Genomic DNA, 24,662 nt, shown 5'->3' with positions numbered 1-24,662 from the left:
ACAATTATATAAGTGTCCTTAAGTGCTTTCCTAATTTTTTACTTTAAGATCATTGTCTACTCAAGCTAATGGCAACTGAAATTACAAATAGTGCAACCACCAAGTAAGAAGAGCACCCTCACTGGGGGCAGAGAAGTTAGAGGACACCCATCGCCAGGCTTCATTTTTCTTTCAAAATTCTTCCACTTGCCCTCCAAGGAGGAAAATTATTTCTGTCTTTAATACTGAAGGCTCACTGCCGGCATTCCCAGAGACTATTTAGGTATTTATAATCAGGAGTGAAACTGTTTGCTCTTATACAGCAACACATGTTGCCTGCCGAGTATGAAACATGCCTCTTGTTATAAAGCATCAATTCTAGACAGAGGGATTTCTCAGCCTATCGCATTCCAAACTGACTATACCTCTGCTTTCACCTGGTTCATCCCAGCAGAGATAAAAAAACCATACCTCAAACAACACCCCAAACCCAACAGCAGGTACACAGAATAGTTTCCAAAGCACAGCTGATACTCTTACATATTCATTTTTTGACATTTCGCACCCAGAAACAGATAAGGCTATATCAACACATGAAGCTACAGCCATTTGGGTCTGGTTTGGCTCAAACAGAACTTAACAAACACTTCCTTCTAATTCAGCAGGGCACAGAAGTCCAAAACTTTTTTTTTTTCCTTCCAAAATCCACAAAAATATTAGTACCATAAGAAACTTCAGACATTTCAGGGGTGGTTATAATTTCAAGCAGCATGACGAACAATTTGAATCTACACTGCAGATCTAGCCTGATGCTGAACACTCTGAAGCAGCATTAACAAAAGATGCAGCTCCGAGTCTGAACAACTCATCCCAATGTCACGTTTGAATTTCATTCTGGTTCTGTGAGACTCCCCCTTGCCTGTGTATTAGAAGCTTTTAAATAGGCACACTGTTCAAAGAGATTGCTACCAAGCTTTGTTTTCCTGTTGCTGTAAGAAACTTAATCTTTAAAAAGCTGAAGACAAACAATCATCACCCAAATACAATTTTAATTAGTTTAAACTTAAGGGGCCAAGCGATTCATCAGGGTTGGTCTGTGCTTGACTAGACAGATGGCATCAAGACTGCTTTCAGTGTTCAGAAACTGACAGCACAGCTTCTAAAATGCTTCAGGAGGGCTGGCGAATTTTAACCAGTGTAAATATTGCTGGTAAAGCCCCAGTGAATGTTAAAATAAGACATCTAAACACTGCCTATAGGTGTCTAAATCAATACTGAGGCAGTGAATCTAAGCTTACATATATGCCTATGTTTTGCAGACAATTGGTCAGTTCAGGTTCCCTCCTCTGCCATTAACATTACTAATAGAACTAATTAATGGAGCTTATAATTTTCTCCCAAACAGCAAGAGAAATCCAAGCTTCCTGCTTTGCATTTCCAACAGACTAGAAGCATCTGTTCTGAAGATGAAAAGTGACATTTGGCTTTTAAGTTCTTTGAAACAATCTGCATGCTCTTCAGCATGTGAGGAATAATGATTTTTTGTTAGTTTGAGGATCTTATTACAGGAGCTACATTTTTGTTGCATTTTTTTCTGTGATAAAATATGAAAAATTCCCAAAACAAAAAAGTAGTGCACCTCCAGAGCCTGAAGAACTTTATATTCCTCCACCCATCCAAACTACACTTCAGGATACAGTATGATTTCAGACAGACAACACCATGTTGGATTCTACATACTGGCTTGGAAGGGAGCACTGTGGGTGCTTGGAAGACAATCCCATGTGACTAGGCAATGCCATTTTGATTAGTCTGGTCCATGTTAGAGATACAGAAAGAGAAGTATCAACATATCAGCGTCAGGCCAGCACCGGCCTGTGTGCATCCTTCCCTCAATGTGACCCATTAAGGCACAAGGCATCGTCCTCCCCAGCCACACAAGAGGTAAAGTGATTCACCCTCCACAAGACGGGGAGAAAAGGGAAGCAAAAAGATAGTATAGTTCTAAATTTTTATTACTTGCTATAGAGTTAAAAAGTCTGTGTACACAGTAGTAAATATGCTGGCCTTTCATAAGGGAAAATATGATAAAAGGCAGTACATGCCATCACTGACTATAGCACATACAATAGACTAAATGCATATTGATACAGTGGTAGCTCAGGAAAGTAAACATGTGACAGTGAATGATCTCTCCAATAGCTCAACTAATAGCATCTGTGCTATTTTTATTTATTTTTCTCATTGTGAAACACTTGCATGCAGTGCTTGACTGAGTATTATTTTGTACATTCAGAGCTGAAGAACCAGTTTCCCTCTGAGAAAAACACACTACTCCTTAGCTTTTGTACTACTTAATCTTTTTACTAATATAATCATATTAGTTCTGATTACCAAGAAGTGGAATATTCAGTAAGAACTTTGGCTATGCACCAAATTATCTCAGATTCTCAGATGCTCAGTCTCCACACAGTCTCAAAAAACAAACACTGTTTATATAGCATAATTAAGTGCTCAAAGACCAGAACGATCTTGAATAAAAAGCAGAACATACAGCAAACACCAAGTAAATGGAACACAAGTTTTCCATCGAGTAGGTTTGACTGACAACATCATCCCTTCCTGTCTTGACACAACCTTCCTTGCTGAACTTACCCTCACAGTGTCAGTCCATGCTGAGGTGGCTGAGAAGATAAAAACTTACTGTCACAGGAAGTAAGAAAACTCAATTGCCACCTCTGTCCAGCTGCCACCATACCAACCTTATCCTCTTGTTCCTAATAAATTCTAGCTTCTTTAAAATCTTGCTAATCTGGAAGACATACCAGGTCAAAGAAACAATGGTAGATTGAACAGACAGTTGACAGGCTCAAAACAGCCCTTCTTCATGCAGCCAATGACGCTAACCAAATGGGACCAACGGATTAATTTAACAGACCCCAACATCATTCTTGCATGGTAAGAATATGATGTTATTTGCTGCTCTGTACTATTGGGATGTTATCCACCTATTGCCTGATGTCTCTGGAAGATCACCTGCCCAGATGACTAATGTTCACTCCCAAGGTAAAGGAGAGTAAGACTACACTAAAGATGCTACGCAACAGCAACACAAAGAACAAGAAAATATCTTCATGTCACATTTTAAAGCCAGAAAAATTACACATCCATTTATTTCTGCCCTCTTGAGACTTCTTTCTAACCGTTACTCAGTAACATCTAGTGGCATAACTCCCAGGTTTTTTGTTTGTCAAGGACAATTACTATAATTTCTCTCTCATAGCCATCATCTGGAAAAGTTGTAGAAGATGATTAGAAAAATTTGAACACTGCAGCACGCATTGCTTCAACAGTAAAAGCAGAAATGAGTCACAACTCTTCTGAGCATGGTGTGTCTCCCCCAAAAATGGTAAAATCTCTATGTAGAAGTCTCCTAAGAACTGACTTGGCTTAACAAAACTATGCACTTCTTATAGCCAGTCTAGAGACATGACTGTAAAAGAATACTATTAATCAGAACAACTACAAAACAATGTACTATCACAGAGTCATAACATAGTTAGGGTTGTAAAGGACCTTAAGATCATCTAGTTCCAACCCCCTGCCGTGGCATTGCTAAATACTCCCATTCCACTTCAACAGTTACATACATACCTGTGCATGTAGTTTATATTATCAATACGCCCATACACTTTTGCTTATCCTGCTGTCACCTGTCAAATACTGAAATTCTTCCTTGCTTCTTGAGCAGCCACAGTGCTTGCAATTCAGTTTACCTGTGCACCAAAGCACTACTGAGTGGCTGAAGAACAAAAGATTATTATCCTTGAAGCACTTCTAGTTTTAACAATAATATATTAAAGCATTCAAGCCTAACACTCCTGGACAGAGGTGATCGCGAGAAGCATACACTCAAGCATAAGTATGTTTTTTTCAGTGAACAATTCTTTCTCACTCACACCCCAATCTGTCACACCAAATCTGTGCCCCAAGGCTTCCCAATGCCAGTCCACAGGGCACGCAAGTGTCAGACTCTGGTCTCCTGCCCTTTGATTTTGGGACTGAAGTGGGCTATGCTTCTTGAAAAGCCACAGTTCAATTCTTGGTCATGCTTCCTCACTCCTAAAGTTGTGTAGCTAGGATCCTACTAGCAGACTTTCCAAACTTCTGCTTGTTATTCCCTCTGAAACAAGTGAGGAAACTTCATGCCTCATTGTGAGGAAGACAGCTCCTTTGATGCACAGATAAATGGGATCTTTGCACTTCTTTGCCCCCACCTCTCAAATCAGTCTTGAGACTGACTGGAGTCTTGAGACTGTGGCACATGCAGAATGACATTTTGTCAAGGCACAGTGTGTTCTTTTAACAGAGAGCCAGTCATCAACAGATGAGTGTTTTGAAAGACAGGCCACAGCATCTGGAGATGAGCCAGCCAAATGTGTTCCTCCCCTCCAGAAGAGTCTTAACAAACAAGCAAACAAACAAAGCAAGCAAAAAACCCCACAATCCAATGCATCTCAGATATCACAATCTTAAATAACATGACAGTCTTAAAATAAGGGACATAACAGATGAAATATCACAACACAGGAGCTCTTCATTAATATACTACATACAGTAGCTTGAAACGCAGTCATGATTTTAATAGCTCTGTTGAAGTGATTTTTGCAAGCAATGGACAGTTCGTGTCAAAACAAAAATTACAAATCTTTTCAAGTTTTCTTCCCTCTGAAGAATCTTTAGTAAATGCTATGACAGCTGTAGTTTTCTCCCTGAATGCCAGATATGTTCAGCTAAAAGTAAAACAAAAACAACTCCAAAATAAAAATTCAACCTAAGCTCTTACTTTGCTTGGACCACAGATGTATTTTAATAGAGGTATTTCTAGCCAAACTGCATCTTTGTTTTTCCCATTTAGCCACTCTGGATAAAAATCATGTCCCTGTTTAAAACTAGGCAAGCAAGGTAGCCTTTGGTAGATTTAAATTAGTGAAACTGAGCATTAGTACAATAAAAAGACTAGTTTGACTTGTACACTGATGATTTGTAAGAAAAGCAGGCAAGCATTAATCCAGTTCTAGTCTCCTACCAGTCTACCTAGGAGGTCAGGGGCAGGAAGTGATTAAAACTTGTATATACATACCAAACACCCCTGAAACAGTAAAAACGGAGGAGAGACAACATTTAGAAGGGAATTCTTTATACTTTCCTGAAATTGTTGGCATATCCTTTGGTTGTCAGCATTTTGCCCAATGACGGGCAGTCACTCCCTTTGCCATCCTAGTACTGGTAGACACTAATATGCCCTTCACAAGGTGTTCATCTTTATTTCCCCAGGATGGCTACAGAGATCATGACAACAGAGAGGGGAAGATAATGGTGCAATATGATGTTGCACTGGACTGATGAAATAGCTAGTCAAACAGTACGCACCCATGCAAACCAAAGGACAGCTCTCTTTCGCAGGGCAGCAGAGTGTCTGCAAGACAGACTCACCTAAGGCGCAATATGAACAGATTTTAAATCACTGGTAATTTTAAAAGGTATTCAGATTTTTGACTTGGATAATTAATGAACACCTAACAAAGCACATAGCTATAGATTTTTAAGCTCTTTAAACTTCATGCATACAAACCCATTCAAATACAACATGCTCAGAATGTGACTCCACTGAACCTAAGATAGCACTTTCTTTCTCCTTTGCATAAGGAGTACTAATTAGGTGAGCAAGTGAGATGTCAGCAACAAAAAATCTAGCAACACTCAAACACCCTGCTTTTGTAAACTAAGTCAGAACGCGCAAAACCTCTAGTTTTAAGTGTTAAGATGTGATATTCAAAAGCACTCAGCACTGATCAAGTTCTGCTCCAAATAAGTCTCTTTGTAATTATCAGTGGGATCGGCATTAGGATTGATGCAGAGTGGTTATAAAAAAGAATCTGAAATGTAATCTCTTTGGCCCATAGGCTTAATGTTCATGACTGACATTCACCAAAAAGGCAAAAGGGTGTTAACAGTAAGGTAGAAGCATTGCATACCCCTTATCACAGGCTGAACCTGTTTTCTTCGATGTTCCAGCAGCACAGAAGCAGAAGCAAAGATTTTTGGAAGGGGAGTTATGTGCCAGCACCCATACCCCAAGGAAATAGGATTAAGAGGATGCCTCCTAGTGCTTGAATGTCAGGGGAATAAAAAAGCTGCCATCTCTCATGCACAGCCACTCCTTCCCCCTCTTCCTCATTCCCTCACCATCAAATCTCCTCCACCCCGTCTTTCCATCCTTCCTGAACCCAAATCACCCCCACCATCTGCTTTGTCTACACAAAATAGACTTTTTCTAACCAGAGGATGCAGAGAAAACCTCAGAGCATTTCAGAGATGTCAATAGTAGGTGAGAGAGAAGCCTGCTGTTGACTTTTACATATCCTAGAAACTCTAGAAAGAGTTACTGTGAACACCGTTGAGCAGACTTGCTCACATTCACCTAAATGGTTCAGGTACTTTCAAAACAAAGTAAGAGTGCTAGCATTATCTCTTTCTCTCTCAGGCTAAAAACCCAAGTCAGTATTCTAAAACCTAAAGACTTGAAGTACTGTAATTCCACAGACACCTCTGACCGGGTCCTACACCTCCGTGCATCTTCCTCCTGAAATCAAGAGTACATCTGACAGAGCATTCACAGCTATGACCAGTCTTTGTCTAAACTGGCAAATTTATAAAACAGGAACAGATCCTGATACGGGATGAAGATTAAATTGCTTTCTGATGTCTCCCTGTAGAGAACAAAGAGCATTATGGAACTGATCAAGGTTGCACAGAGATGTCGGTGATACAAGGGTAGCGCAAATTTCAGAGCTGCAGGGAGAAGCAGTTAAAAAGAAAACTTTACCTGCCAACTAGCCTTGCAATCTACCTGAAGTAACAGAGTACGTAGTTGGCTTTGTAACATTTAGCACAAAGAATACACTACCTGACTAACAAGATTTACGAGCAGAAACAAGCAGCCTTCAATAACATTTTGTCAACGGACACTGCCAGGTCAGGTATTAGCACCATCTGTCCTGGTCAAATCAGTTACCTTTTTCTCAGGCTAACTTTAAATCCTAGAAGCACAGACAAAACTTGAAGTAACTGAATCTCCTTAATAGTCTGTATAACACGCTAAGTTGGAGATGACACCTTGAAGAGCTGCACTCATCCATTTTATTTCAAGTATGACTGATAATTCTCCATGTTCTCTTCTCATAGCCTGCACACCAGTATCAATTGCCAAATGTGATTCTCCTTCAGGAGGCCAGCAAAGACTTCGTTTTAGATGCTTCCCTTCCCATTAGGTACCACACAAAAACTAGAGGCATAAAACTGAGCTAAGGAACAAAGAAGCCAGGAAAAGATGAATAAGCAAATCCACTATCCTCATCTCAACAGTCATCAAGGCATTTATACAACTTCAAACAGATTCCAAAGCAAGGCCTAAGCTTTCCTTTTTAAATTGGTTCCAACACTTCTCCCAGCCTCCCCTATCTCCCAGTTTGGACAACAGCAGGCATTTACAACAGTCCAACCAGCCGTGTTTTAAAGCATACATCTGAAATGAAACTCAGGTTAAAATCTGCAGAGAGAACCAAGACTTATAATCCCCATCTCATAGATGCATAGATGGTGTGTAGGAGGTGGAAAGAAGCACTGCTAAATCTGTTACCTTTCCTGTGAATGACGAGCACACCACTCCTTCCAAAAATAGGCTATGAAGGAAACGTTATGCTGATGGCTGCGAAAAGCAAGTTCACTACTCTGGTTTAGACAGCAGGTCAGCTGTATGTGAACACATACCCTTCTTCAACACTACCGGAATAGCTATTACTTTTTTTTTTGTTTGTTTTTTAAAGCAAACACATGACATTCATTGGAAATAATGATGATTGGGAAACAAGCAAACAAAAAAATATCCTGATTTTGAGAAGCGGTTTTATAAATTCTAAGCTAACAAAAGGAAGCAACTGATACAAAGCTCATAGTAGAAGTTTCCATCTTCCACCTGTTTGTCTGACAACCCTGTGCTATGCTCTATCACAACAGCCATCGTCTATTCCTCCTGCCCTCGCTCTTTAAATTTCTGCTGTGCAAATATGTGCTTCTAACGGCGCTGTACATAGCCTGTCTCTATGCTGTGAACAAAGAAGAGTGTTTAGCTGGCAGATGCACTGGTCCAGCACCATCAAACACAGCAAATGCACTTCCAACAAACTTCTAAGATCACGGTATGAAGGACAAAGGCGGAAATCTTTCTTCCATCTAAGGATCCATATGAAACACATTCATATTTGCATCAACTTTCCAGTGACTTTTCTCTTGACCTGTTAGAATAATTTTCTCCAAAGAGGGAAATTAATTCTGCCCCCAGAGCTGTTTGATCTCTGATCTTTCTCTACAAAATCATTTACATACAGTATGTCTAGCTGAACTCTGTCAGCTACTGTCTCGAGTGATTTGTAAGATAAAATATTGCATGCACGAAACCAAAAGTGACCCAACCATTAAAACTGATGTCACCAGGAATCTGAAAAGAAGCATTTGTTCAGATGAATTACATAAAGCATTAGCTAAGTCAGACAAGGGTTAAACAAGCATCCTGGAGTACAGTTCTTACATGGCTGAGATATGCTGGGTGTTAAGTAATGAAGTCTTTGATGCCACAGTGTAACGTTACTATTTTTAATTGACGTAAGTGTATTCATTAGGCAAAGCATAAGGGTTTCATACGCGCATTATCATCTACAAACTGCATTAGGGATATAAATTCTACCAAACTGGCCAAAGACTGCATACCTGCTTAGAATTGAACCATACATTTCAACACCTTTAAAGTATTAACTGATTATAAGTTATTAGCTTAATTAATTATACTTTGCATTAGAAGCAATCAGAAGCTTGCAGTCAGTTCTCAATACTAGAACTGCTAACACATTTTACAGCTTCCAGCCTCCTTCCTAAAGGCTCACAAAATTAAGAGAATTGCCAAGTCTTAAAAGCATTCTCTACCCTAGCTCAGTTGCCTTTGTAATTTCCTTCCCCAAGCACATTTAACATTTCTAGCTGTAAAAAAACCTTTCTTTGGATGTGGTAGTTTGTTTCAACCACTGGCATCTTCCCTTCTTCAGCCTGAATTTCTATCTCCTGTTAGAAATACTGTCTCTATGGATAAGAACACACATCTCATGAGTGACACTCACCCTGACAGCCTAAATGAATTTTTCCACACCAGTCCAGGGCAACGCATGTCTGTTTAGACCAGAGTGCAACCTTTGGGCCATGAAACCACCACAGGGAATCAATAAGAAAAAACCCCCTCCGTACATCTCCTTTACATATAATAGCACATGAAGAAATTATTACATTACACAATGAAAAAATATAGCAAAGGTCTATCAAAAAAGAAAAAGCCCAGAGCCTTTGCTTTGTCCCACAGACCCAGAGAAGAACAATGCGTGGCTGACATAACACGGGTGGGGTATATGCTGCAATAGGTGATGCCCCTTCCACACAGGATGGAGTGGGAGGTAGGACAAAGGGACTAAACAGCTTCAAAGGCACAATCCTGTTTTATGTGCTTCTGAAGGAAGCACTGTTACAGACTGCTCCTTGTTCTGCTTGTAGCTAACCTACTAAGCAGGGCAGAAGAAGTTCTTTATTGGCTGTGTCTCTTCACCTTGAGCTTCATTTTGACTTTTCTGACCTGAGCCCAGCAAACCTCCTGGGCACATGTTAATAGAGCACAAGCAAACAGCTCTGAATGCAAACACCAGAAGCTCCAAGGGCAGTAAGTATGTCCAACACATTCCAAAATCAGGTTCTCTGCCTGCTTCAGTCTTGCAAAAAGCATGGATTTTTAGGGGACAGCTTTAACAGCTTACACCTCCAGTTTCCTCACAGGGAATATTTTACATTAGACAAGTCACTGGCAAAAAAAAAGGTTTGCAATCTAAATTTTCAGTCTGAGACACTTAACATAGCTTTCTCCTGTAACAAATTCCAGTCTCTGGATATACCATGGGAGCTTCTGAAACTTTGAGACAAGTACTTCAGAATTGAAAAATTATTACTAATAATCCTTACACTTGACTTTTTCTAAGGGACAGATTTAACACAGCTGAAAGCAGGTGAGAGCCAGACACTTCAGTGACTATTTACTGTAAAACATACGGGTCATCTCTTTCATTATGTGCTACCAGCTTTGAAGGAGTCCCAGGCGATCCACAGCGATCTACAAGCTTTTATCTATTAACTCACAGATTCTTTAGGAGCTGTGTCAGTGGTCAAAATAGCCAACAAAATAATGTCTATCACATGCCACTGGTATTTGCCATTGTATCACTTCCTTTCTACTACTAATAGTAACAGCACGGCCAATGTATTGAGTTTACATGGCGAGGTTTTGGTAGCAAGGGAGCTAGAGAGGTGACTTCTGCAAGAAGCTGCTCTAAGTTTCCTCTCTGTCCAAGAGAGCCAATGTCAGCTGGCTGCAAGACGCACCCCGCTGTTGGCCAAGTCCGTGAGTGATGGTGGCAGTGCCTCTGGAACAACATGTTTAAGAAGGGGGAAAACTTGCTGCAGAGGAGAAACTGCACCTGTAGAGAGGAGTGAGGATATGTGAGAGAAACAGCCCAGACACCGAGGTCACTCAGAAGGAGGGCAAGAGGTGCTGCAGGTGCTGGAGCAGAGGTTCCCCTGGAACCCCATGGTAAGGCAGGCTGTGGACGTCCACAGTGGAGCAGATATCCACCTGCAGCTCGTGGAGGACCCCATGCCAGAGCAAGTGGATACCCGAAGAAATCTGACCCCATGGGAAGCCTGTGCTGGAGCAGGTTCCTGGCAGGATCTGTGTCCTCACAGAAAGAAGAGCCCGCGTGAGAGCAGGTTTGCTGCAGGACTTGTGACCTGTGAGGGACCCATACTGGAATAGTCTGTTCCTAAAGGACTGAACCCATGGAAGGGACCCATGTTGGAGCAGTCTGTTCCTGAAGCGCTGCACGCCATGGAAGGGACCCACACTGGAGCAGCCTGTTTCTGAAGGATGCACCCCATGGAAGGGACCCATGCTGGAACAGTTTGCAAAGAACTGCAGCTCATAGGAAGCACCCATGGAGAAGCTGCAGAAACTCATGGAGGATTGTCTCCTGTGTGAGGAACCCCACGCCGAAGCGGGGTAAGAGCGTGAGGAGTCTTCTCTCCGGGAAGAAAGGAGCGGCAAAGGCAACATGTGATGAACTGACCAAACCTGCATTCTGCATCCCCCTGCACCGCTGAGGGGAGGAAAAAGAGAGTTCGGGAATGAAGTTAAGCCCAGGGAGGAGTGGGGGGAAAATGGTTTTAAGATTTGGGTTTATTTCTCATTATCCTTCCCTGATTTGATTGGTAACAAGCTAACTTCCCCAAGTCTGTTTACCTGTAACAGACAGCAATTGGTGAATGACCTCTCCCTATTCTTATCTCAACCCATGAGCCTTTTGTTACGTTTTCTCCCCACTGCCCAGCTAAGGAAGGGAGTGATAGAGCAGCTTTGGTGGGCATTTGGTCTCCAGCCAGGGTCAGCCCACCACAGCCAGTAATTAGGTAATCCTAATAAAAGCGCTCTGCCTTCTTCTTTACTTCCTCCCTCTTCTCTTAACCTACAGGTAGGATTTATTTGTTTTCTTAGATGACATTGGATTGATATTCTGAAAATGCAGATTAATCTACTTCTCCACAGAGAGGTATTTCCTCCACACTTCAGTCCTGAATCATTTTGAAGTTTGTATAGCCCTCATCACCATATCAATCCAAGACCTCAATTTGCCACTCATACCTATTAAGCATCCCACTGCAGTGAATTACTGAACAGAGACTGGCAGACACAAACGCATGTTATAGTGGTTTGCCAAATTGTCACTTCAGCACCATAAACTTTAATTGCTAGCTAAAAACCTCCCAGCTGCAATCTTTGGCTTTGACAGTATCAGCAAATGGCACCAGCTATCATCACAAACCCTTGAAAGATAACTATTTCCAGATAGGCACTGAATGAATCACACTTAAGATCCTTACCTTCCAAGGCTTAGACACTTCATCTTGCCCAGCAGAGAAAAGGAACACTGAACCACAGCAGAAGATGCTAAGGACACCATTATTGTAACCCAGTAATGTTTGCAAGCTTACAAAACCTGTACCTTAAATTCCACAAAAATGCTACTATCAAGTTTGCCCAACTATCATGGATTACATAAAACTATTTCCCATCTGAAACAGCCAAAACTTTCACGCAACAGTGGGCAAGAACAAGAATAGTTGGCATGAATATGAATCATCCCTAAACGAACTTAAACATATTCCTCTCAGCAGACAGCACCTTCCTGAATATTTAACATGGGATTGGCAACTATTTAAGAGTAAGGAAAAAAGAAATACATTTCTGAGTACCGCATGAAATTCCACAGATGGATGCATAGAAAAGACTGGAACATGGTGAAATGGAACTGGTCCCATGTTAGCCTAGGGACTTGCATAATAATGGACTCAGAGAATGGTTAGGGTTGGAAAAGGACCTGAACATCAGCCAGTTCCAACCCCTCTGCCATGGGCAGGGACACCTCACACTAAACCATGCCACCCAAGGTTCTGTCCAACCTGGCCTTGAACACTGCCAGGGATGAAGCATTTACCACTTCTCCATGCAACCTATTCCAGCGCCTCACCACCCTCACAGTAAAGAATTTTTTCCCCAATATCTAATCTAAATCTCCCCTCTGACAGCTTAAAGCCATTCCCCCTTGTCCTGTCACTCCATGTCCTTGTAAAAAGTCACTCTCTAGATTTCTTGTAGGCCCCCTCTAGGTACTGGAAAGCTGCTCTAAGCTGAACATAGTACTCCAGGTGGCGTCTCAAGACAGCCAAATAGATGGGGAGAATCACCTTCCTCAGCCTGCTGGTCATGCTTCTTTTGGAGCAATAATGCAGAGCCATACATACACAGGGGAGACAAACACAGCTGCCTGGAACATACTACTGGGGCATATTAGGTCTGTTAGAAGGGAAATTGGAAATGGAGGATATAACACATAGAAGGGAAACTGAAGTAAAGAGCAGAAGAGGGAGGAAAATAGAGCATAGACTGCAGATAAGCAAACCCTTACAATAAATGCAAAAGTTAGCTTCCTAGTAAAAGGATGGGGAGGTCCTTTTGGTTCTCTCTCACAAGTTAAAGAAAAAGGAATGAAAAAATATGTTCTGCTACTTGTAGATATTACAAATATTATCTGATTATCACGACAATTCCTAGTGGAGAACGTGTTCACCTTTCCATCATCTAGCAAACAATCCTTATTCTTCAATATAAGGATAGGGCTACTTCATTTCTCCAAGGTCAAAGTGGAATCTGTGGTTGATCAATTGCTAGAAAACAAACAGCAATCTGATGCCACCCAAAAGCTCCTCAACTTAATCCCTCCACATTTAATTAGGAATACATTACGGTCAGAAGTTTGGAAGGCAGCAGGTAGACCCGGAACATTAGTCTGAGCTAAAACGTTATCTCACAGCATGAGTGTTATTAAGAAACCAGGATATTTCACAAGACCTTTACATTAAACTCATATTTGTTCCTTAATTAATGAAGAGCAATAACTGCCAGGATACTTGGATAACACCACACAAGTTTTCTTCCCTTGCAATTTAACTCCTGTTAGAATACAGATGTCAATGTATGGAAATGCTTTGACACAGAGAACATGGTTGTCCTTTAAATACTGCTGTTTTGCCCTCCAAGAAAAAAAAACTGACAACATGCCCTGCAGCATTTTCTCTGCTAACCAGGAAGGCCAGGAAACACAGGCTGCAATTCAAAATCCTCCCATCACTTCAACACTATTTTCAACAAACACAGAAATGTTAGCACTACTATCTGGAGTCATCCATCTTTCACAGTCTGTTTTTTTCCCCCAAGTATTGTTATTTTCTGTGCATATTCATCTCTATTTTCTCCAGCCAAATTTTAAATATTTCAAAAAGTGGTGGCTAGAATGAAATAAAGTTAAGCTACTCATGTCCAGAAGTGCTACCAGAATGTGCACATACCTGCCAAGAAGAAGTGACAGGTAAGATCTTATCATAAAGCAAAAGAAAGGTAGAAGAAAACCACGGTATGTCCTTGCTTTGTGACTTCTGTGGCCTTCCCATTTATCAATCTATTTTCTGCAGGCATCATTAGCATATTTCACCAAATAAAATTGCTTGTAAACATTAGAATCTGAGTGACATTATGCAGTATCAACATATACTAAGCTACATAAATGGGACTTGTCCATGTGAAACACGAAAGGAAAACAAACTGTATTAATGGAACTGCCTTCACTGCAGTTATTGAATTTATTTTGGAAACAAACCAAAGCCACTTGCATTCTAATACAGAGCATTCATACAGGATCGTAATGCAGCTTCACTAGTCCACTGACATTCCTACTTCTGTACAACCTAGATGATTCCTGAGCTTTCCCATCCAAAAAATATGTGCACTGTCATGAAGGAGAGATTTGACTGTGTACATAAAGCAGATTAAAATCCTTAATATTTGCCTGCCTAAGGATGCCTTATGATTTAGAATGAATCAGTGTTTCCTGTTTTAAGAATATGGATTAGCTTTACAGAAGTGATTTTTTAGGGACATTTTAATACCACACCATCGTTAATTCTGAGACTAGTAAGAAAAGCCCGGGCAAAATAAATCAGTCCAGCCATGCTACAATCAAAGAGACACATCACTCCACTGACAGTCCCACTTCGTCTGTGAATTCAAAGAAACAGCTAACAAATGCTTTCTCTTAAGAGGGGGACATCCCTTATTCAGCACCTCAGCAACGTGGATCCCCTAATGGAGAATCTCCCTCCCCATTCTTCCACTCTCAATCCATCTACATACATTAAAAAAAGGAAACAGTGCTAACTGCCACTGAATGTTTGTTGTGTTCTGCAGCAGTCGCTCATACATTATGCATAGATCAAGAAATAAAATCGTAAAAGTAAAACCCATCTCAAACTACATGCTCTTCATATATTAGGATTTAAATAGAAATTTGAAAGCAACTATTTTCTGGTTGAGGTTCAGTTGTGACTACCTGAGTAGGCCTTCTCCTATACATAATCTAGAACTCTTTGCCTTCCTTGTGGAAGGTTTACTGTCTGCTGTTTATCTTACCAGAAACCACAGTACGCAAGCTTTCTAAGCCACTGCTGTAATTGCTCCTACAGATCAGACAAGCGTGAGTGCCACATCAGAATCATGGCTGGGCTCACCCTGGAACAACCAAAACTCTCACCCCTGTGCACTGCACAGCACAGCTGGACTGGCACTGCTTGGCTCAGGTATAGAGGGTTAGACCTCTAGCTGCTTGGGAAGCTTACTAGGGATCTAGATTACACATATTTAATCATAAACTACTCCATTCCCTACTGTGACCTTTTATTAGAGCTATAAATAGCAAGAAGTAGTTGAAGAGGGCAATTAGATGTTGCTGCACCCCAGCAGCCTACTTGCTACTTGTAGTGTCTACAAGAAAAGCATCAACTTGAGTAAAGGCTATTTCAGCAACTGCCATGCCAAAATCTTATTAAAATTTCTTTGCTTAATTCAAGGCTTGACTTTTTCCTTGTGGTAAGCTCTGGAGAAAACGAATAAACTTTCTTATTTCAACAAAAGAACAAGAGTATAAGTCTCATGTAACTCACACTTACTGTCCTGTTTTTTTTTGTTGGGGTCTATTAGCCTTTTCAGACACCAGACGGCTAATGGCACAATATGTAACTGAAAGGTGGAAAAACCTCTCTAATTCCCTTTCTGAAGGAGGAAATTGGATATCTCTGCTCCATAGCTTTTCCTTTGTGTTCTTCTGAGCTAAACTTTTCAATCTTAATTGACTCACCTACAGGAACTAGAGATGGGAATAGCGATCCTTCAACAAGGCAAGCATCCTGGACAGAATACTAAGCACAACGATAGCCAGAAAACTTCATACTCTGTCAAAATGCACCTAAATTCAGATTCTGCCATGATTAGACCTATTTCCGGAACCTTATTCATTAAAAAAAAGTACATTAAAATGAAGTTTAATATTTTCAGGAATTTTCCATATGGCATGTCAGCATTATAGCAGAGTGGGAAATAAAATATGTAATATATATCTCAAAAAGATAAAAAGAGACAAAATGAGAAAATGCCTCTCTGAGCTTTTTCAAGTACTAAGCAAGGCATTTATATTGTATGAAGGTAGCAAGGGGACTATTAAAATAGTGATGGGGACTTTAATGTTGGCATTTAAACTTTGGGAACTGCTACCCAAGATAACTTCCGTGCAAGTCGAATGTCAATCTTAAGTTTCTTGTTATTTCGGCATTCGATTTCTATAGAAAGATTTTACATGCAGACAGCAGTTTAGAAAAAAATCAAAATGTAAAGTGAAAGAAAGAAAAGATTTCAATATTCATTTGGGTTTTTTTGGTTTGGGGTTTTTAGCTACATATGATAATTAAAACTCCTTCGGGAACACTCAGGAATCTTACTCTGCAACAAGACAAAACAGAAATCTTTGAAAGATGTGATGCCACTTGCATTTCAAAAACAGGTGTCTAATAAAGCAGAAAAGAAACCTCCATGCTGCCGCTGAAAGAGAGACACATTTTCAGAGGCACTTACAGGGCTTGCATCCCTTCTCCCAGTAAGACTGTCCAAATGAACAAATAGCTGCTGGCTGGAGCACACTGCAATGCTTTGTGTCTAAATCAAAACTGAGCTGCTTTCATCAAAATTAAAAGGTGTTTCATCATGTCTTAATTCTCACCAGTGCACAATGTCTCATGGATCTTCCCTGTAAAAAGGATGAAAAGGCTCCTATATATTGGTATATTTGATTATGTTGATTCCCCAAAGTGGATTCACTGTGATTCTAAGCAACGTATAATGTCCCATGGAAAAACTGATTCTGTCCAAGAAAAGCAGTAAGATGAGAAATACTCTACAGCTTGTGGGGTCCACTGCACTGGATGTTTATGCTAGGACAGCATTTAAACCCTAAGGATTCCCATGAAGTACAAACTGGGAGGGAGGGAAGAAGATACAGCAAAGTTGCCTTGCTTTCATTCTATGTTAGCAAGGGCTTTTTGTTAGATAATAAATTCTATGGAAAAAAAAATATAAATCGCTTAATGCCTAAATTGAGTCTTTACACTTCCAGTCATCTTTTCCTCTGAAAGCCTGGTAATTGAACCAATGAGCTGTACTGCCTGCTCTCTAAGTATATTACCTATCTACATGTTAGCTACTACTATTAATTTTATATCTGTTTTTAAATTGATATTTACTGTAAACAGGCTAAGCTAAGACAGTTTAGAAGGAAAAAGGGTTTAGCACAAGAGATACCAAATATGACCCATATAGATCCAGAACATGATAACAACAAGGCCTGCTCCTCTGTTTAGTAAGGTCTACTGCACACAAAACATAGCTAACTATATCTCTGCATGGTACCCAAAGTATCTTGAGCTTTCAACTTGATTGGGGATTTTGGTGCTGTAACAGTATAAATAAAATTATTCACCATAGAAATCATAGAATTTACCAACTGATTAGTTCATGAGATGCTACAGAACCAAATGACATTAATTTGCCGAGATTAAGAACTTCAATTACTTTATTACCTAAAATAATAAACTTTGTAATCCACATTTTGTTCTCAGGAAATATTATACACTAGATAATCACTAGCTCATACGCCTCCAAACTATCTGTATCTATATGTTTATGCTGAGCTGAAAACAGAATATTCAAAGGATTTCACAGCTTTCTGAACTTGGGAAAAAACGTTTTATATGTTAAACACATATATCATTAATCTTCCTTTAAAAAAAACTCAATTCATTTTGAAGCACACTTACACTGTACACAGAAATAAAACATGCATAGGTACAGAATATATTTAAAACAAACGTTTTATCTGTATAATTCAATACATCAGCTTATCTTAACAGAGAGAAGAAAGCATGAAAAAGAGAAGCAGCTTCTTCTCTGCTTCCAGGAAGAGTCCTAGTGTTCACAAATAACAGTATTATTATGAGCAGGTTTTTAAATTAGACTCAATTTTACGACTAGTTTATTAAAAGCTATTAATTTTTAATAGGCTCTATGATAAACGGTAGTGCGCATTAGAAATACTTCGTAAGTAGATGCATGCTGCCAGTGCATAAAAATTTCTGGAACCCAAATAATCTGAAGAATTGCTTTGTTGTTTATTGACATGCTATTTGCAGTTTGTTAAACCCTTTAATGTTTAACTCAAGCCTACTAACCGCCACTACGCTTGCTGTGTCAAGCAGCGAGTTTCTGCAAAAGCGTAAATGCCCTGGGCAGTCCTCTGATGGGCACTATCAAGTCAGGCCTGTTGGTCTCTAGTCTCAGCTGTCACACTGCACTGCCGTTTTACACAGGTTGTGGAGTGGGTAGGTGACAGTCTGGCATGACAGCAGCCCTCTAGCCTGCTCAGTTGGGTGGTTAAACCTGTGCTTCATGGTCCAAAACATGCTGGTATTGAAGGCTGCAACCTCAGGCAAGCTTCTCAAGAAAGCACTTCACCAAGAATCAGCTTAGCATTTCCTTTGCATAAATACTGTTCTATCCTCAGGTAAAGAAACACTGTTTTCAAGCAGTTGAAAGTCAAACCCAGTCATACCACAAGACTGCAGGCTTTCACAAAGGCAACCAGATCACTAGCAGCAGACTCCAGCAATGACTATCAGTTTAGACAGGCTTCCAGACACATATTTGAAAGCAGCCAATCCCAGCAAGAAGCAGGGAGTTGGACTCTGTCCTTATGATCACTTCCAACTTGAGGTATTCCATGATTCTATATTTATTCCACAGTTCCTGATCCTGTAATTAATGGCAAGTAAGAAAACTCCTCCAGTTGCATGGAGGTTGAGTTTGTAGCAGTTCACAGAATAATTCAGGTTGGAAGGTGCCTCAGGTGGTCACTGTTCACTACGCTCAGTTGCAGGATTTGGACTTGATTATGTTCAAATAAGAGATCTGTATGAACTGGAAGATATAATTTGTCACAAGTTTAGAAGTCAACTAAAATAACATATTACTGGCTAACGCTTTTCAGCCTTCCATGGATAGATAGCCTGTAATCGTGCTTCTATCCACTTTCACTTAATATGCTTCATTTGCAATACCCTGTCAAACCCCATGACTTGATTACACTGTGTAAGCAAGGTAAGTGTTCCTTGTGCACATGGGATACACAGCCATTTGCTTTAGAACAACTCCAAATAGATGCTCACAGGAAGAATAACCTGTCAAAGGCACTGGCTAACCATGCAGAAGCACAAGGGATGAATTTACTAGTCACAGTCTCTTATTCTCAGTTTAGGGTAGGCTAGAGATATCACAGCCTTAAGAGACATAACCTTACAGCAATAAAATATACAGAGTTCCATTGATACTTTGACAGTATGCCTCATTGACACCTTCCCTTAGTTAAGAAAGACTCACCCCATTTCTTACAAGGCAGAATACCTGTTGTCCCACGTATTCGGAATGATTATACCTGCTCCTCACACAGCTGTCAGTTTTACAAGAAAATCCAAGCAAAAAATAAAAAAGAACGAAAATCTGTCTTCTATGCCTCTGAACTGCACAGGAAGACAAAACCACTTGGTTCTAGAGTACCTTTACATGGTTCAATTTTGATGTTAGATTTCTGAAATGGCTACTCATCTGCAAAACCGGTGAAGAACAGAGATGCAGAGCAGCCTGCTAGAAGTTGTAGATACAGTCAACTCGACAGCCAGACTGCTTAGATGACAGAGTATCAATCTAAAAATACCAGTATCAAGAATCAGATGAATGGCTTTGCGTATCCAAAGAACAAAGCACCATTTCAAAATAATTATTCTATTTATAAGGCTGTGGAATAATATGCATGTACATTATGGATGTTCTTTAATTTCACAGATGTGATTTTATTCTGTTACAGCTATCATGACTCATATTGAAGCTACACAATATACAGAACAGAATTAAGCGAAAGTCAGAGATTTACTTCATACTTTGTAATTATAAGGATCTATATGTATACATTAACATTAAAAAAGACTAGGTATGGTCCATACTAAAGCAGGTAATTGCCTGTTACAGCAGTGATGATCCTTATGACGCTGTTTGAAGAGCTATGAACAGAAAAGAATATTCTTAGCATCGAACTATGGAAAAGCTTTAGCAGAAACTAAGGGTATAGACTGCTGTGACCATGCTTGTCACCATACTCATGTATCCCCTGAAGTTCATTAGATACTCGATTTTGTAGATCTTCAACATCGCTTTTATAAAGGACCATGGCCCCACCAAAAGCAACATTTTACTTACAACTGAACAAAAAAGAGACTAAAGAGACTGCAGGAAAACTGAAAAACTGCTTTGGAAGAGAATAAAACTGCTTGTGAGATGTTTTCAAGACCAACCCACCACAGTGGAGAGAACACTTACCACAATGTCATAAAACATTTTCCCCCCAAACTAAAGCACAGATAGGATTTGTCAGACAGACAGAAAAGCACTTCAATAAGAGGTAAAGAAGAGTTCTTAAGGATTCAATTTTAACAACTCCTCTGGACATTAACTGGAAATAAGAGACATGATAGAACTTCTTCATGCTAAATCCATATGACATCCATATTTTGGTGCAAATACTAATATTCTTTATAATCCTATTTTTTCTTTAACACTTAAATGATCATTCATAAAACAGTACAAGAGGAGGTTATTTGTCTCTTCTGGGCCATTTTTGTCTCAAACAGCACTGTACACATTTTGGAAAGCATCATTCGCACCAGCTATGGGGGGTCACTTTTCACCTAGGGTAAGTGTAAGAATTTAACTGCAGCCTATAAGCAACCAAAAAATGTAGTAACACTTTTTATTGTGCAAATACTTAATATTCACTTTGGTGCTGGAATAAAAATATCTACAGAATGTTTTATAGGATGAACTAGAGCAAATTTAATCTGAAGAGTTCAGAATAGTTTGGAGGCATATTTGAGCTTCATGTCACTATATTAATGGAAGATAGTGACTCTGAAGCTGGATTTTGACTTTAGATGCAATGTATCTAACTACTGACTGGACTGGTACACAAACCCTTCTGCTCTTCATCTACAGAGGATATAAATTTGTGCTGTTAAACCTGAGATTTTCTGTTTGACCTTTCAGCTGTAGTGGCTTGCTTTTCAATTATTGGGGAAAATAATTATCTTCCCATTCAACTGTACAGTGATCCTACAGCTGCTGGCCCCTACCAGAGACTGAGTCCAGAATCACCAATAGATTACACTTTAAAACATGATCCAGATTCAGTAAGACTTCTCAGAATAGTAAAGGTCCATGCTTAATCCTACTCAAGTTCCCAAATCCTGCAAGCCACTCAAAATGCAAGCAATAAACAGCAGGTGTTTTCTTTGTTGCTCATTTGTCTAGCATTACACAAATCATCCTGCAGTCATACCACTGACAGATACAAAAGAAAACACTCCATCTGCCCTTCAGTTCAGGAAGATGAATTATCTTCCACTTCTTCACCTGGAAAAGATTGTAAATAAACAAACCTGTTTGGCCAACTGATCCTTCTTTACCAAGCCAGTGGCTGCAGCAATGTTCCCTGCTCCTTCCACTGTCTTCTGGGCCACTGCCGTCACTCCTGTTACCACAGCTCCCCCAACATTAGACACTTGCTCTTTGGTCTTCTCAGCCACTGAGGAGAAGCAGAAGATGGAAGAACACATTATTATTATAGCTCTGGCAGCTGTAAGTTTTTCAGAGAATTGTATGTATCACTGACAGCCCAGCATGAAGAGCTGTAAGGCCATTACATTTTGTATACCCCAAGTGGATCTTAAGAAATGAGACTATCCATCAGGTAACACTGGAACAACAGAAGTAAAAATAAGCCTTATTTGTGGTTCAATTTATTTCATGTGAAAGACATCTGACATTTTTATTCATGTCTAGCTGTACTTCAGGGAACAGAGGTCATTACTTAAGGGCCTTTATTATGCCCAACTCACTGCGTAACATACAAGAACTGCCTTCAATATATCCCAGTTTGGAAATGCGTTCCGAGTAGACCACCAAACCCTTACTGCATGTTACAGAGCATGGAAGAAGATTTTTTTTACATTACTCAAAAGCCATTCATTACTATTTTTTCTTAAAATATACTTGATTAATAAGCAGAGCTGCTGTTGTTCAGAGAATTTCAAATATAACCTTTTATTCAATTCTCTGATATTTTTGTCCCATTGCTGATGGGTCCATCTATAACACGTTAATCTACAAAAAGACTGAATGCCAAAGATGTCAAAGCAAACTGGATTAATAGCTAACTCCTAAGCCCCAGGGAAACAACTCATTTAGCCTACATATACATCAGCAGTTGCCATTTTACCTTTCAGAATATCACTGGGTTCTTTCTGCTCATTCATCCCCAAGGGCTCCTTCTGACAGCAGCCTGCACTATAGTGAAACCACTCTAAGAAAAGAGATGGTATGACTTCATGCCTTAAAGTTACACACGCAAATTTCTGGCATAAAGCACATTTACTCTTGTAAACAAGGGACTATTCTTCAAAAACATACAGCATATAATTTTGTAATTCTAACTAATCCTATACTTCCCTTCAGCCCAAATCCCATCTGATCCATAAAACGTATTCATAGCTCTGTTTGAACCCTTTAATGAGCACAGGGTAAGATGCTGCTTGGCAGATAGGTCACCCTTTTAGAGACTTTTTTGTGACATATGAAAACAAACATTTCTTGGGTAAGTTATATTTCATTAATTCCTTACATAAATAGTATCAGCTGTCCATATCACAAGGCATACAGCACAGATTGCTATGACTGACATTAAATAACAACAATTAGGAAAAAGCTAGAAAGGTAAGCAATGTGCCTACTGTGTGATTTTCATTAAAGACCCAAATAATAAGTATCCCCTGATTGAAAATGGAGGCAGATCATTTAACACTCATTCCAACTTAAAATGAAAAGTTAGTAAACAATTATCTCCAACATGATCAAAACCAGGAGCTGTTATTATAGAGCAGGACAACAACAGACTACATACATTGTCCGAAATTAGAAACAGAAAGTTTGTTCTGAATACCTTGCATGCTAATAAGATAAATTCACAAGAAAAGCCATTGTATCCATCCAGTAGTCTATTGCATGCTTTTTCCAGGAAAAAAAAAGAAAAAAAAATCAAAAGTAGGTTTTGCTGAAAAGCAAATGTTGCCCTCAGGGAAGGTTTGACATAATGCTAGCAAGTGCAGAAAAATATCAGTCAAGATGCCCCATTTGATTATTACGAGCTACAGACCATGGAAAGCTCTGGATTGTAGACATAAAGTTTATATAGGAAGCTTTTCACCAGTTCTTGCAAACACATATCTTAAGGTGTGTGACCCAGTAACATATCACGTCTTCCAAAAAGTGTGAAGATCTAATTGTGTACAGTCTTTCAGCAACAAACTGAGTAACATTATGAGACAAACTTGTTAACATTTTCATGTTATTTAGCATGGTAAGACAAAAAGAGCTATGTAATAAAAGCAGCATCTTGCAAAAATACACTTTAAAGTTGTATTCTGTAAGAAATCGGGGAGGGGGGGAGAAAAAATAAAGAGAATAAAGAGAAATACAGATGGGGTTTGGGTAAGTGTCAGTATTGCCTTTTATTTTCTGCCATCTCTTTCCTTTTCTGGGAGAGAAGACAAAACCAACAGAAGATATATAAATCAGGATCCTTTTTATATAGATTTTTTTCTCTTAGTTTTCTTGTATAGAAGACACATACACTGTTTTGAAAACTCATTTTTCTAGAGTACACTGAATGTCGGAACAGTTAAGAGATAAATTTAGCATGCTTGATGCTGACAAAGGCTCAGCTGCTCTTAAGGAGACTCTTCCCTTTTCATAAAATGATAAAGCATGGCTGCTCTGTGTTCATTGTCAATAGTCATAGTCTTATCATCTCAAGATCTTAAACTGCATCTCAAAAGCAAAATATCAAGAAATAGAGTGGAATTGAGTGCACTGTGGATGCTGCAATACAAAACACCTAATTCCTGAAACCCTTATTAAACTCACATTCCTCAGACTATCTTGTCACTGCAAGTATAATCACCTACCAAGAGCAACTAACTACCCAGTAGCTGCCATTCCCACTATTCGAATGTTTTGGGAAGGCTGTCTTAAGTCTGTTTTCTCCTCCCAGAAACACACTACCATAGGAAAGGCTCAGTACATGCAAGCAAAACCAAAAAGCAAAGAATCAGGTGGCTAACACTGTACACCAGCACAACAAGATGCCTAAAAAAAAGCAGCAACAAAAGCAGTACATTTAAGACTACTTCTATTTCAGACTGTCCTGGTTTAACCCCAGCCAGCACTTTCTGGGGCTGGGTTGTAAAGAGAGGCTGCAGGTGGGGCTGAGACATAAAGCACATTTTTCACATCTTGTCCTGCCCAAGCTGGCCCAAGTGCTACTGCATGAACCACCTCCCATTTAATTTCTTCTAAAGCTTACTTCCACTCAGGGCCCCCACTC

At 39.7% G+C, this 24,662-nt stretch overlaps 1 protein-coding gene across 3 annotated transcripts in view; it reads right to left on the bottom strand.

Moving 5' to 3' along the window:
- The window catches only part of SNCA (synuclein alpha), a 70,816-nt gene that overhangs the window by 30,926 nt on the left and 15,228 nt on the right, over positions 1–24,662 (bottom strand). For 2 of the 3 annotated variants that reach the window (XM_065692056.1, XM_065692046.1), the window contains exon 4: positions 21,661–21,806. In XM_065692056.1, coding sequence (XP_065548128.1) covers positions 21,661–21,806 — 146 coding nt within the window. Of the gene's footprint in view, positions 1–19,998; positions 20,230–21,660; positions 21,807–24,662 lie in introns of those variants that run through there. The other variant, XM_065692065.1, reaches the window with a different exon arrangement.

This window comes from Lathamus discolor, chromosome 1 (genome assembly GCF_037157495.1).
Source record: "Lathamus discolor isolate bLatDis1 chromosome 1, bLatDis1.hap1, whole genome shotgun sequence".
NCBI classification, from domain to species: Eukaryota; Metazoa; Chordata; class Aves; order Psittaciformes; family Psittacidae; genus Lathamus; species Lathamus discolor.
The sequence above is the reverse complement of the archived record's forward strand: the minus strand, read 5'-3'. Positions and strand labels throughout refer to the sequence as shown.